The sequence below is a fragment of the Heloderma suspectum genome, chromosome 16, assembly GCF_057233095.1.
Source record: "Heloderma suspectum isolate Gila_16-S chromosome 16, 16-S_ref, whole genome shotgun sequence".
Taxonomy (NCBI): domain Eukaryota; kingdom Metazoa; phylum Chordata; class Lepidosauria; order Squamata; family Helodermatidae; genus Heloderma; species Heloderma suspectum.
The window spans coordinates 12,901,729-12,917,020 of NC_139473.1; the positions used below are offsets into that span (position 1 = coordinate 12,901,729).

At 44.5% G+C, this 15,292-nt stretch overlaps 1 protein-coding gene across 2 annotated transcripts in view; it reads left to right on the plus strand.

Moving 5' to 3' along the window:
- The window catches only part of LOC146334970 (calcium-binding protein 8), a 102,757-nt gene that overhangs the window by 41,397 nt on the left and 46,068 nt on the right, over nucleotides 1–15,292 (plus strand). For both annotated transcript variants that reach the window (XM_084823305.1, XM_084823306.1), the window contains exon 2: nucleotides 8,885–9,028. In XM_084823305.1, the coding sequence (XP_084679431.1) occupies nucleotides 8,885–9,028 (144 nt within the window). The remainder of the gene's footprint in view (nucleotides 1–8,884; nucleotides 9,029–15,292) is intronic.

Consider the following 15,292-nt stretch of genomic DNA (forward strand, 5'->3'; position numbering starts at 1 on the left):
TGCTAAAGTGCTGCACTCAATATGCCAACAAATTTGGAACACTCAACAGTGGCCACAAGACTGGAAAAGGTCAGTTTACATTCCAATTCCAAAGAAGGGCAATGCCAAAGAGTGTTCAAACTACCACACAATTGCGCTCATTTCACATGCCAGCAAGGTGATGCTCAAAATCCTACAAGCTAGGCTTCAGCAGTATGTGAACCGAGAACTACCAGAAGTACAAGCTGGGTTTCGAAGAGGCAGATGAACTAGAGATCAAATCGCCAACATTCGCTGCATCATGGAGAAAGCAAGAGAATTCCAGAAAAATGTCTATTTCTGCTTCATTGACTACGCTAAAGCCTTTGATTGTGTGGATCACAACAAACTGTGGCAAATTCTTAAAGAGATGGGAGTACCAGACCACCTTACCTGTCTCCTGAGAAACCTGTACGAGGGTCAAGAAGCAACAGTAAGAACCGGACATGGAACAACCGATTGGTTCAAAATTGGGAAAGGAGTACAACAAGGCTGTATATTGTCGTCCTGCTTATTTAATTTATATGCAGAGTACATCATGAGAAATGCCGGGTTGGATGAATCACAGGTCAGAATTAAGATTGCTGGGAGAATTATCAACAACCTCAGATATGCAGATGATACCACCCTAATGGCAGAAAGCGAAGAGGATCTCAAGAGCCTCTTGTTGAGGGTGAAAGTGGAGAGTGCAAAAGCTGGTTTGAAAATCAAAACTAAGATCATGGCATCAGGCCCCATCACTTCCTGGTATATAGAAGGGGAAGAAATGGAAGCAGTGACAGATTTTACTTTCTTGGGCTCCAAGATCACTGCAGACTGTGACTGTAGCCATGAAATTAAAAGACGCTTGCTCCTTGGGAGGAAAGCTATGGCAAACCAAGACAGCATAGTAAGAAGCAGAGACATCACCTTGCTGACAAACGTTCGTATAATCAAAGCTATGGTTTTCCCAGTAGTAATGTATGGCTGTGAGAGCTGGACTACAAGGAAGGCTGAGCACCGAAGAATTGATGCTTTTGAACTGTGGTGCTGGAGAAGACACTTACGAGTCCCCTGGCCACCTAATGTGAAGAGAAAACTCCTTGGAAAAGACCCTGATGCTGGGAAAGATTGAAGGCAAAAGGAGAAGGGGACGGCAGAGGATGAGATGGCTAGATAGCATCACCGATGCAATGAATATGAACTTAAGCACACTCCAGGAGAGAGTGGAGGACAGGAAGGCCTGGAGTGCTATGGTCCATGGGGTCATGAAGAGTCGGACATGACTGAATGACTGAAGAACAACAAGCAAGGAACAAATAATTGCATCATTAAGTCTAGGGCGCGTTTTAACTTCAACAGTGTTCTTAGCCAACTTAGATTGGTTAGAAATGCTTACTGAATCCTGATTTCTTAAACCACTTTGATTTTTCCTTCCTATTTTATAAATAGAGGATGACTAAGTATAGTACATAGAAATCAAAGGCCATACAGCAGTATAGAGACTCGGGATGGCAGAGAAATCCGCTGCAGATTCAAATAAGGCCAAATTCTTTAGAATTTGATCTGTGAAGACTGTAGTGGACTAACCCCACTCACCTCTGGGTCTGTCAGATTTCCAGCAGGGTGCCTCCCCTCCATTCTAAATGATACGATTGGCTAATGGTGGCTGCCATTAGCCAATCATAGGAAAAATACAGCCACAAATTGCATACTTTATGACATTTGCAGCTGTAAAGCACTTTCTTTTATGTAAATTGTGGTGTAAATGGCCACACATAGAAGAAAGTGCTTTATGGCCACAAATGCGGCAAGCTACACAATTTATGGCTGTATTTTCCCCCACAAATTGGCTAATGGAAGCTGCCATTAGCTGATTGTGCCATTTAGAATGAAGGAGAACCACCCTGTGAAATCCGACGGATGCTGTAAGGCTTTGGGGAAATCCATGGGGCCCTAAGTGGCCTAGATTTCCTTGCTGTGGACCCCCTTGGACAGGAAGTTACAGGGTTTGTACTTCCCTAATAGAGACTCACTCAATGCTCCTTTTACTCTACAGGGGGGACGGAGGGGAGGAACAGCCCAGTTGGGGGAACTGATTAATCTCCCCTACCTGTCAGGGGTGTTTCTGAGTGCAGGGAGTGGGATAGCAGTTCAGATTCTGAAGGAAAACCATCAGACATGGGGGAGTTGTTTTCCCAGGCTAGTCCAGATATGAGTAGGCCTGCTTCCCAGGTTACAAACATACAGATGGCTGAGCTTGAGGGTCCCTCCTCACCCACCCACCCCCCATGAGATGCAGCAAACAGGAGGTTGACCTAATAGACACCAGGCGCAGGTGCAGGGCAAAGAGAGAGGAGGCAGGGTCGGAACTTAGACGGTCTACCCAATTGGCCTTGTGTGAAAAGCTATGCTTAGAGGCCTCACAACTAGAGAGGGACCTCCCCCCCCCCAAGTTAGGCTAGCGAGACTGCCTCCCTCTTCAAATGGTGGGCAACTCTCGTAAATTCCATTTGGATCCCCTGAAGGCATTCCTTTGCATCTGTATGACCCTGTAAAGTAATGGATTAAAAGCTGTAGACGGAAGCCTCTCGTCTGTGTCTGTTTGGGCATTGAAGTGAAGTGGGAGCTAAGGGAATCCTGACACTATCAGGACAGTGGCCTCATAAGGCAAAAGAATACTCATGTTAAATCGCTGAACAAGAAGTCAGCTTTCTCACTAACCTTACTGCCATAGAGCCAGCTCAATTCAATAAATAGGCATTGCAGTCCCCAACGATCTGCCTTGCTTCTCTTCTTCAAGAAGTATAAAAATAAAACTGTAGACCAGTATGACAATAAAATGTCAGAACTGCAAAAGGAGCAACATTAGCAACAGAATAAATAAATAATCATGACCCAGTAAAATGACATCGTTGTTAAAACAGAATAGAAAATATAAAAAATCCAAATACTATTAAATTCTGCTGCTACTAAGATACTGCAACTAAAACAGTATAAAACACCATAACATAAAGCTAGATAATTAGCCCCACAGAGGTCCATAAGTAATCCACAGACAATAATCTTGAGAGTTCAGAAGCAGAGGAAAAGAAAAGCCAGAGAGTTGATCCATTGTGACAAATCCATAGTGACAATTCCTTGCCCAGGAATTCTATAAGATGGAATTTCAGGACAGGGTGGGGTGGAGAGGGATGTATGAACTGTGTAAAATCAGCTCGGTCTGTGTTTTGTGGATTGTCAGGTGCCTTTTGTTCCATCGTCTGCTCACAGACAGATGCAATTTTTTTTTTCGTCTTGTGGAAAACACAGATAATTACGTAAGAGGTTTCACAACAATTTACATAATTTACCTTAGTATGTAACATTTAGCATATTGTCCCCCGCTCCATTCAACTTTTTCTCAGCATAATATTGTATATTTTCAACTACAAATAAATATGCATACATTTGAGGAAAGTTTTTTTTTTTTTTAAGAGCCGAAAGTCCGTGGATTTCAGGCGGCTTGAGAGGGGCCGCTCTGCAGCGAATTCCTCAGGTCATATTCTTAGAAATCCGAGCTCATTTTCGTCTGTCTCGAATTTCTCCAGCATCCCTAGGCCTAGACCACCAGGTAACCACTCCCACTCAGTTTCCCTCAGTGCATGGTGTCACCTGGAAATGCAGATTTGGACTGACTTTTGGTACTAGACACACTGATTTTTAGTTGAGGAACTACCCTCGGAGTCCAAGTTTTTGCCTTTTCTGTCTTTTCCTTATTTCTAGTAGTTCCCTGGTCGAGAATACACACTAAATACACAGTGCTGGCATAAACAAAACCGAAACGACCTCAAGATACATTTCTCACAGCAAGGCTTATGAAGAGCAAAACTTCAGAGTAAATATGGCTTCCTACTAGTCTTCCCAAATCAAGCAGAGAAGGTGAGTTCTCCCATGGAGAACTGAAATCTTTGATCGCTGCACACCCTTTTATACATGTTAAGCGTTTTTACATGTGTTGTTCTGCTTACTCTCAGTGCATTGTTGGTTTCCCCCCCTCCTCCCCCATCTAGTCCTCCTGCCTGGCCAGGCAGGTATCCCAGCTGTCTTTGTGGCGAAAACCATATCCCACCATCCCTTGTGCTCCCTCTATGTCAGCAGCCTGTCCCCAGTTGGTCTGCTTCGCACTAGGGACATCTTCTTTGCCAGCTCCCCCCATTCTCAGCCTGCACATTTCCCTTCCTTTCCAGCTGCCCTGTTTCTCCTTGGTGCAGATTCCTTTCCCTTTCCTGTTGCCCCACTGCCCTGCACCAGCCCACCATGAATTCCAAGCCTTTGCTGCCTGCCCCCTCACCAACAATAAAGCAGCACAAACAACAACAACAACAACTGAACATTGTATTGGAGCACAAAGCAGCTTTTGGGTGCCTTTGGCTTGTTTAATACTTGACTTGCTTAATACTGCTTTGAATCTAGCAAGGCCCTATTTGGCACCACTTGGGGGTTGGGGTGGGATGGCTGGCAGGAAGGGGTGCTTACATCATAGACAGAAGGGTTGATTGCATTGGGGTGGGGGACCAGTGACTTACCTACTCCCCATTGACTAGGGCACTGCTTGGCAGAATCATAGAATAGTAGAGTTGGAAGGGGCCTACAGGACCCTCGAGTCCAACCCCCTACTCAGTGCAGGAATCCAAGACAAAGCTCCCTGACAGATGGCTGCCCAGCCTCATCTTGAATGCCTCCAGGGTGGGAGAGCCCACCACCTCCCTAGGTAATTGGTTTCATTGTCGTATTGCTAACAGTCAGGACATTTTTCCTGATGTTGAGCCGGAATCTGGCTTCCTGTCACTTGAGCCCATTCTTCCGCGTCCTGCACTCTGGATGATTGAGACGAGATCCTGGCCTTACTCTCTGTGACAACCTTTCAAGTACTGGAAGAGCGCTATCCTATCTCCCCTCAGTTGTCTCAAAGCTAAACATGCCCAGAGAAGAGAAGACTGAGGGGAGATATGATAGCGCTCTTCAAGTACTTGAAAGGCTGTCACAGAAAGGAAGGCCAGAAGAGGCACTGAGCTGTGGCTTTAAGTCCCTCTACCCACAAGAGACATGTGGGTTATGGTTCCAGATCCAATCAGCCATTGTGGAGCTCACCCATCTCGCCTCCTGGTGAGTTGTGGCTTCAGATGCTGGATTCAGGGCATCGGTGGGGTGAGGTGGTTCACCTCTCATCAGTGGTCATGGCATCGTTTTCTGCCCCTGGTCCTTGGAGGTCAGGACTGACCTGAAGGAGCAGGTCTCCCCTCAATTCGCAGATTTCCAGATTGTCTCTAAATCTGCTTTAGGATCTTCCGCAGCCTTGGCTTCGACATAAGCAGGACACTATCCGCAAACAAACCCACAAAGATGAAACCTTGAAAGCTGAATAAAAAGGGCAATGGAAGTTTTTAAAAAGCAAATGCTGACAAGAAAAGGCTGAAATAGTATAAATACTAGTGCTGTGCCAAACATTTCTCCAACATTTTTTTGACCATTCTCATTCAATTTTGTAGAAGAGAAATTGCTTTCAAAAAGAAATTCAAAGGAGAAGAAATTTTGGAGGAATTCTCATGTGTTGGGTTTGGGCTTCTTGGGCTTCCCTTACTCAGGAGGTGGCTGAGGAGTGAGCACCAGTGTCCTGTTTTTCATTGTCCCATCATCTCTCTGGCCACCTGTGGCCTCCTCAGCTTCCCACACTTCAGTTAAAGCCCAGTTTAAGGCACCAGGAGGCAATTCCTCCCATAGGGCTTTTTCAGATCAGGATGTGCAGGCAGTCTGGGAGGCTGGCTGTGATGAGGTAAGCTCAAAAACGCCAGACAAATAAATTAGAAAACATCCTGAATGAGGCAGAGCAATGGAAATATCTTCCATGGGGGGAGGAAAATTCCGGAAATTGGAGGACAGATTTTGGCAGAGCATTAGCTCCACCTCGTCCCTGGAGCTGGACACCACACAGCCCCCACCTGCATTGCGGTGGATGCAAACTTGGGGGCCAGCCTGCCAAGACAGTTGATGCTGTTGCAGCATGAAAACCCCAAAACCCTGACCAAAAAAGAAAGAAGCTGGGCTACACGCCCTGCCGATGGGGAGCCCTCCCTGGGTGAAACAATTGAGAATTTCTCCTCCTCCTGGAGAAATGCGGCGAAATGGTCTCCCAACTGTCTCTGTCCACAAGCGAGGCGGAGAATTTCAAAGAGGCCTTTTGCGCACAGCTCTAATAAAGACGCCTTTTATGTGCGGTTCTTCTGAGCGAGAGTGGAAGGTCTGAGAGAGGAAAAGCACCAGTTAAAAGTGGAGGAGAGAAGTGTAGTCAAATACCCTCACACAGTGTTGTTCTGCTTCACTGCTGCTAGGCCTCACTGGAGACTGCGGAAATGCCACAGGCAGCAAAGCAGGTTTGTGGCCTAGAGGTTCCCACCCCTCATACCTAGGAGGAGGAGGAGGAGGAAGAAGCCCTCCACATCCCTATTAAGAGGAGCCCAACATTGGCTCTGTTAATGAACAGTATCTCCTGTCGAAGCAGCAAATATTTCTTTGCCATCCAGAGCAGCATGGCCAGGTGTGGCTATCGGTGGACCACTGGCCAGTTGAGGTCCAGGTGGAAGAGGCTAAAAGCAGACTTCTTCCAACTGGGCCTGGACTGCACCAGGGGACAAGACTTGCCAGGAATGCACTGCCCTCTTATAGACAAGTCCAGCAGGGTGGGGCGGAGTGGCTGGTATGCCATGGTTTCATCATCGCCAGATGCCAGGTAGATGTTTTCATCTGTCATTCATATTCGACACTATTTTATGCTATAGCTGTGGTTGTACTTTTCCTGAAATGCCCAGAGAACACTGGCCATTGGGTGGTACGGAAAGGTAATAATAAATAACATAAAGAGGGAAAGAAGCAACTAGGAACATTGGAAGGGGGCAGTTAATCTAGTGGATTAATGAAAAACTGACACTTCTTGGAGTCTTTACAATATACACAATGTCCTAGATGCATTTTGGAGAGTGGATTGGACTATCCCAGACCTGAGGCTGGTATTACCGTGTATGAACCAATACATCAATATTAAGAGAAGCCCAACGTTAATGAACAGTAGCTCCTGTTTATTTATTTATTAAATTTATTTTTATTATTAAATTTATTAATCGCCCATCTGGCTGGTCACCCAGCCACTCTGGGCGATGTACAATGCTGTTGAAGCACCAAATATTTCTTTGCCTTCCAGAGCAGCATGGCCAGGTGTGGCTATCGGTGGACCACTGGCCAGTTGAGGTCCAGGTGGAAGAGGCTAAAAGCAGACTTCTAAAAGCTAAAAGCAGACATCTTCTAAAAGCTTAAAGCAGACTTCTTCCAAATGGGCCTGGACTGCACCAGAGGACAAGACATGCCAGGAATGCACTGCCCTCTTATAGGCAAGTCCAGCAAGGTGGGGTGAGGTGGCCGGTATGCCATGGTTTCATCGGCACCAGATGCCAGGTAGATGTTTTCATCTGTCATTCGTATTTTACACTCTTTTATGCTATGCCTGCCATTGTATTTTTCCTGAAATGCCTAGAGAGCACTGGCCATTGGGTGGTACAGAAAGGTAATAATAAATAACATAAAGAGGGAAAGAAGCAACTAGGAACAATTTTTGGTTGTTGTTGTTTTTAATCTAGTGGATTAATGAAAAACTGACACTCCTTGGTGTCTTTACAATATACACAGTGTCCTAGATGCACTTTGGAGAGTGGATTGGACTATCCCAGACCTGAGGCTGGTATTACTGTGTATGAACCAATGTTTTACATTTTTTGTTCTTTTGAATGTGATAAGTGAACTCTTTGGATTTGGGATACCCTCTTATCAAATTGAATACAGTATTTGCGGACTGTTAATAACACCATCATAGGTCAGGCTGCATACCAGTCCTTAATTACATTTCGGCCACTGACTTGCTAACATACCTTCTGCTGTGCAAGTTATTGCAGCATTCAGTCCCTTCAAGTTCATCCATGTCTTTCTCCTCTCCTACATTACCACTGCTCACATTTTAATTGATGGAGGGGGGAACCACTACAAAAACAGCAACCTTGATGCAGTTGTCTCAGTATTTGTCTTGACTGGTGTTTTATCCATGTGCAAGAGCATCAGTGCATCAATGCAACACTGCCCAAAAAGAATCTTGAGACAATCATACAGACAGACACATAAAGATTATTTTTTTTGCAGCGCTTTATGAGTGCACATATCCACATTGGTAATGTTAAGGGACAGAAGAGGCAAAGAAATTGAAGGATTGCACCAAAATGTGCATGCTCCAGAGTATGTCCCTACTTGAGGTAGCTGCTTGTGCCTTGTTAGCATTATTCATGTGATACAACAACAGCAAAATCGTGATCAAAAGCATTGATGCCGTATGTTTCGATCCACTCCTTCTACCCCTGCTGTTCTTGCTGTGCTGAGCATAATATTTGAAGCAGGGAGCCCCCTGTACTTGTAAAGGCTCATCAGATGATTTAGAACCATGATTATACAGGGCTCTAAATCATGCTGGAGCCTCCAAGAATACAGGTTCTGCAGAACATTTCAGAGGTTCTGCAGAACTCAGCAACCATGATGGTGGGGGTTAAAGTAGCAGCATGTTTTGGGGGAAAGGGCTAAACATGCGGTCCTGTTATCCCTTTCATCACAGTTTACCAATTCCATTTTCTCCCAGTTTAGAAAATCTTCTTTGCGAGCTTCCTTGGATACTGCTGTCTTCACTACAGGCAACTAGGCTGTAGATGTTTGAACATCTGTCTGTACGGAAACCTGGTCACTTTGTTCTTGGTTCAGAAAGGAATTTGAAAGACAATCAAATGCACCAGTGAACAATTCTCCCCCTTCTTTACAGAAATCCGGGAAGCATTCCGAGTCCTGGACCGTGATGGCAATGGCTTCATTTCCAAGCAGGAGCTGGGGATGGCGATGCGCTCATTGGGATACATGCCCAGCGAGGTGGAGTTGGCCATTATCATGCAGCGCCTTGACATGGATGGTGAGTCCTGTTAGTTGTTTTCATGATCCTCATCATGGGAGAAATAGCTGTAGCTCAGTGGTTCTGCTTTGGAATCACAGAATCATAGAATAGTAGGGTTGGAAGGGGCCTACAAGACCATCAAGTCCAACCCTCTGCTCAGTGCAGCTAGGACCTTTACATGCAGAAGGTCCAGGGTGGCTGGAGGGTTGCATGTTCTGAGCTGGCATACAGGCTGCTTCCCATGTTCCACAGTATCTGTGGTTCCAGGAACAGGAGAGCTTCCTGCTAAATCATCATCATTTATTGCATTTCTATACCGCCAAAGCTCTCTGGGCGGTTTACAGAAGTTAAAACATTAAAATACAATATACAACATAGCGTCTTCTCCCCTACGTCCCAGTCCGCTGCCTACGGTCCTCTGAGAGCTCTCTGCTCAGGCTGCCTCATGTGAGATCGGCAGCCACACGCAAGGGGACCTTTTCCTTTGCTGCCCCGCAGTTGTGGAACGACCTGCCGGCTGAAATGCTCCTTGCTGAAGTTTTTCAAGCAGGCATTAAAGATGCTCTTATTCCGGCAGGCCTTCCCTTTTGAGAACTCCGGTTCATTCTGCTGACTCTCTTGCATACTGTTTTAAGTAGTGTTGTTTTAAGCTGTGTTTTATTCTTGGTGTTTTGTTTTGTTTTAATGTTTTTAGTTCAAAGCTGTTGTAGTTATATGTTGTTGTATATATCGGCCATATGTTTGTATGTGAATGGCTTTTAATCTTTGTATATTGTATTTTAATGCTTTAACTTTTGTAAACCACCCAGAGAGCTTCGGCTATGGGGTGGTATAGAAATATTAAACAAACAAATAAATAAATGAACAAGGTTTAAAAGCCATTTACGTAAAATGGACAACATACACAAACAACATATAACTAAAAACAACTTTGGTCAGTCATAACTGAAGACACATACACAACATATAACATGGACAATACATACACAGTACACGTATATAACATGGACAATACACATACACACACATATGCACATATACACCACATAAAACATGGACAATATACACAAACAACATATAACTAAGAACAACTTTGGTCAGTCATAACTGAAGACACATACACAACATATAACATGGACAATACATACACAGTACAAATATATAACATGGACAATACACATACACAACATATAACATGGACAATACATACACAGTACACGTATATAACATGGACAATACACATACACACACATATGCACATATACACCACATAAAACATGGACAATATACACAAACAACATATAACTAAGAACAACTTTGGTCAGTCATAACTAAAGACACATACACAACATATAACATGGACAATACATACACAGTACAAATATATAACATGGACAATACACATACACAACATATAACATGGACAATACATACACAGTACACGTATATAACATGGACAATACACATACACACACATATACACATATACACCACATAAAACATGGACAATATACACAAACAACATATAACTAAGAACAACTTTGGTCAGTCATAACTAAAGACACATACACAATATATAACATGGACAATCCATACACAATACACATATACACACATATACACAACATATAACATGGACAATATACACAAACAACATATAACTAAAAACAACTTTGGTCAGCCATAGCTAAAGACACATCCAGGACCGATTAAAACTCATTGTGTGCTGCCAAATGCCTGGGGAAAGAGAAAAGTCTTGACCTGGTGCCAAAAAGATAACCATGTTGGCTCCAGGTGGACGTCATTGGGGACCTTGTTCCACAGATGGGGGTGAATACTGAGGGGAGCAATAGTTTTTATTTGTTTGTTTTAAAAGAAGCATGCTTAGGAAAGTGACAAGCAAATGAGATAGGACCAAGCATAACATAGATTTCCCCATGGTCGTTTCATTCTTTTTATAGTCTTTTCATTTTTACATCCACTCTTCCTTCTAGAAATGATTTCATAAGCTGGTCAAGCTTTTATGATGCATAGAATTGTACTATAAATCTAGGACTGAACTATTTACTTAACCTGGTTTCTACATATATTATGGTTATCACTATCCAATGTTACAAGGTGACTGAGAGGCAGGATATATTCCTCCCCTGTTGCTTGTCCCCTTTATTTAGTAGTCAATGGCTCAGGATATTCCTCTACTATCAACATATTAGGGCCAAACTAGAGGGAATTCTGGGAGATCTCTGATCAGATCTTCCAGTTAAGCAACCCCATGGAGCTCAGTCAGGAAAGCTGCGTTGGGGGAGGAGGAATTTAACCCTTCCCCCATTACCATTTTCTAAATCTCACAAAATTATGTCCATTATAACATCTTTTGACTCTGAGTTTTAAAGCAGGGGTGGGCAGAAGGTAGATTTCCAGATATTTTTTATTTCAACTCCCAGAAGCCCTTGCAAGCATGGCCAATGGTCAAGAATGCTGGAAATTGAAGTCCAAAACAACTGGAGATCTACTTTCTGCCCACCACTGTTCTGTAGTTCTGTACAGAACACCACTGTTCTGTAGGATGATTATGCATTGCATGAAGTAATTCCTTCTCATTAAAAGGGGGAGGAGAGAGATTTACTGGCCAAAGCTGTTATATTATTATTATTATTATTATTGTCGTCAATATTATTATTATTGTTATTGTCGTCATTATTATTATTATTATTATTATTATTATTATTATTATTATTATTACAGAACCTATTTAACAAACAACAGGGCTGGCTAATGGGATCCCTCCAGATGTTTTGGACTTCAATTCCCACCAGCCCCAGGCAGTATGGCCAGTGGTTAAGGATGCTGTGAGCTGTTGTCCAAAACATCTGAAGGGGACCAGGTTGGGGAAGGCAAGAGCAGAGCCTTAGATAGGTGCTCTAGTTCAGGGGTCCTCCCCCAGGCTGCGGACCGGTACTGGGCTGTGGCCTGTTAGGGAACGGGCCGCAGCAGGGGTATGGGAACCCCCCTTACCTTGGGTCCATGTGGGGGGGAGGCAATCCCCCCCCCCAGAATCCTTGCCAGCCCTGGGCCCAAAAAGGTTGGGGACCGCTGCTCTAGATGACAAACAGACCATTGAAAGCTGATTACTCAGTACTGATTTTTAAGGACAATTCATTCATTTTTAACAAACCGTTTCCACTAGCCTCAGACATTCTTTGGTAGATTCATATATCTGCTTTCAGTATTGTAATAGAATTGGGAGTTTCATAACAGAATTCTCTTTTGTGTCTCTTGTGGGGGTGGCTATATGATGCATGAACTATTCTTCTGGTAGTATAACATTACTTGGACTAGTCTTACACGAGTTGCACTATCAATCCAATTCCAGGCCAGTAAAGGTTCTGGCTTTATTCATTTGTACATTTATGCACTGATATATACTGTTCTTCATGCAATTATTTCCCAGGCTGGTTCACAACAGGACACATAAAAATGAAAGCAATGCCAAATTGCAATAGAGGAGGGGGTGGGGGAGGAGAAAGTAATGCCAATAGGACCACAGTAAAAGGCAGCAGATTAAAACATTTCAAGCTCAGAACTTAAATGGCCTGATAGAACAAAAGGGTATTTGCTTCGTGCAATAAATATAGAGAAGTTAACACCAGAAGACCCTCTCTGATGTGGGAATTCCACATATGGGTTGCCACCCCTGAAAAGGCCCTCTTCCTGGTAGCCCCACATCTCACCACAGATGAAGGGGGCACCTGAAGAAAGCCTCACTTGAACTCAGTGCATGGGAAGTGGATATGGGAACAGAAGTTCATTCAGGGACCAGGTATGTTGGGCTCTAAAGGTCAACAGAAAAACTTGATTTGTGCTCAGAAACAGCCTGTCAAACTACAAAGCATTGGTATAATCTGATCCCCATGTCCAACATATATAGTCCATCCTACTTTGGGGTCCCCCTATATACCCCCTCATTAATGTCTACAGGGAAGACATTGTCCACACCATGAGAAGTGTGTTTGCATGCACAAAATAGGCAGGGTTTTTTTTAAAAGAAATTATTTATCCATTTTGTTTGTGTGTTTGTTTGTTTATTTATTTAATGTATTTATTTATTACATTTCTATACCACCCAATAGCCGAAGCGCTCTGGGTGGTTCGCAACAATTATTATTTGTTAAAATGTTCTATTCATTTATTTAATTTATTTATAGGGTTCGTATGCAGTCCAACTGGCAAATGCCCTTTGGGTGGTTTGCACTCATAAAAACCAACAACAAAGTAACCAAACAGGACACGCAGGAGTGGGCTCCTTGAAGCCTCCAAGCCCAGGCGAGATCCTGTGGTGTGGCAACCCACTGGATGACCATTCAACCATGGTTGGTCACCATTCTCCTGAGAACTATCTTGACCTCTTGAAATCAAAATCCTCCCTTATTGCACTATCCACACGAAAGAAATGATGTCACAACCCATTTGACAATTCTGCTAAAAACCCGTGGAGCCGGCTTCTCTTACTGGGAATGGTGATGCCTGCTGTGCCATTGTTGACAGTGGGAACTTCCAAAGCCTATCTTAGCAATCAGGTAGGAACGTATGGGAGAAAGCGCCCTTCATAGAAGCATAGGGCTGCTGGCAGGGGCCTGCAAGGCCACCGAGCCCAACCCCCTGCTCCATGCAGGAAGCCTGATTCCCAGGCAGTCTCCCATCCAAGTGCTAACCAGGGCTGACCCTGCTTAGCTTCTGAGATCAGATGAGATCAGGCACATCCAGCCCTTTGCTCAATGTCATAGAATCATAGGGTTGGAAGGGGCCTACAAGACCCTTGAGTCCAACCCCCTGCTCAATGCAGGAAGCCTGATTCCCAGGCGGTCTCCCATCCAAGTACGAACCAGGGCTGACCCTGCTTAGCTTCCGAGATCAGTCGAGATCTTTGCTCGACATCATAGAATCATAGGGTTAGAAGGGGCCTACAAGGCCATTGAGTCCAACCCCCTACTCAGTGCAGGAAGCCTGATTCCCAGGCAGTCTCCCATCCAAGTGCTAACCAGGGCTGACCCTGCTTAGCTTCCGAGATCAGACGAGATCAGGCACATCCAGCCCTTTGCTCTTCAGGTAGACTTCTCCTAAGCCATTTAGGACTTCAATGGTCAGTTTTTGAATTGGGCCCAAAAAGTGACTGGCAGCCAGTGTGTCAGTTCCATTGGTCCTCCCCCTTCGCACTCAGCACACTCCAAGATAACAGGCTTCAGGCTCACTACTTTATTAGTTAACAACCAGCTGTAATTTCTTTACAAATGCAAATCCTCGGAGACTCTCAGGCTACAACGGAAAACAGCTACTCCACACAATTACAGATATTAATAGAGGAGCCAAGTGGGAATCAGAGACATTGTGGGCAGTTTGAAACAAGAACTTGCTGGCCAGAATAACTTAGGGGTGGATGCCCTTCTCTTATAGTTGTGCCCTCCTACATATTTATTATTTATTGCATTTATATCCCACCTTTTTTCCTCTTGCAAGGAACCCAAGGTGGCTTGCATGATCCTCCTCCTCTCTGTTTTATCCTCACAACAACAACCCTGTGAGGTGGGTTGGGCTGCGAGTCTGTGACGGGCCGAAAGTCACCCAGTGAGCTTCCATGGCTGAGTGGGGACTAGAACCCAGATCTCCTGGCTCCCAGTCCAACGCTCTTGCCACTACACCACACTGGCTCTCACGCATAGCAAAGTGGGTGGAACATCTGAGCTCCACCTCTAACTTTTCCCGCTTTGCTCTGCGCCAGACTCTAGCATCATTCAGGTCACATCCCACACTCTCCTCCTCCTCCAGGACCTGAGTTCTCACAGGGGAGGTGGGGGGGGGGCTTCAGATTGAGCCATCTGTGTGCCAAGAACACCTATCCATATCTGAGCTCACTGGGGAAGGACCCCCCCCCCCGGTTCTGGCTGTTCCCATTCTGGGTCTGAGCTATCTCCGCATGCTCAGAATCATTCCTGATAGAGTGTTCGAAACAGCCAATTCTAGTTAGCAGACTCACTGCTCTGTTCTTCATGAAGTGAAGTTTCCAGGCCATCTTCCCACATATAATACATTGCAGTAATCCAAATGAGAGGTTACCAGTGTACAGATAACTGTAGCCAGGCTATGTGTATTCAGGCAGGGTTGTAGCTGGTAGGGATGTCAGAGAAATCTGCAACAGAACCAGATGAGTTTGGATTTTTATGAAGCTGACCTGCAGATTTCCTTTTCCCCTGCTTGGCTGATTGCACAGATTTGCAGACCATTCTC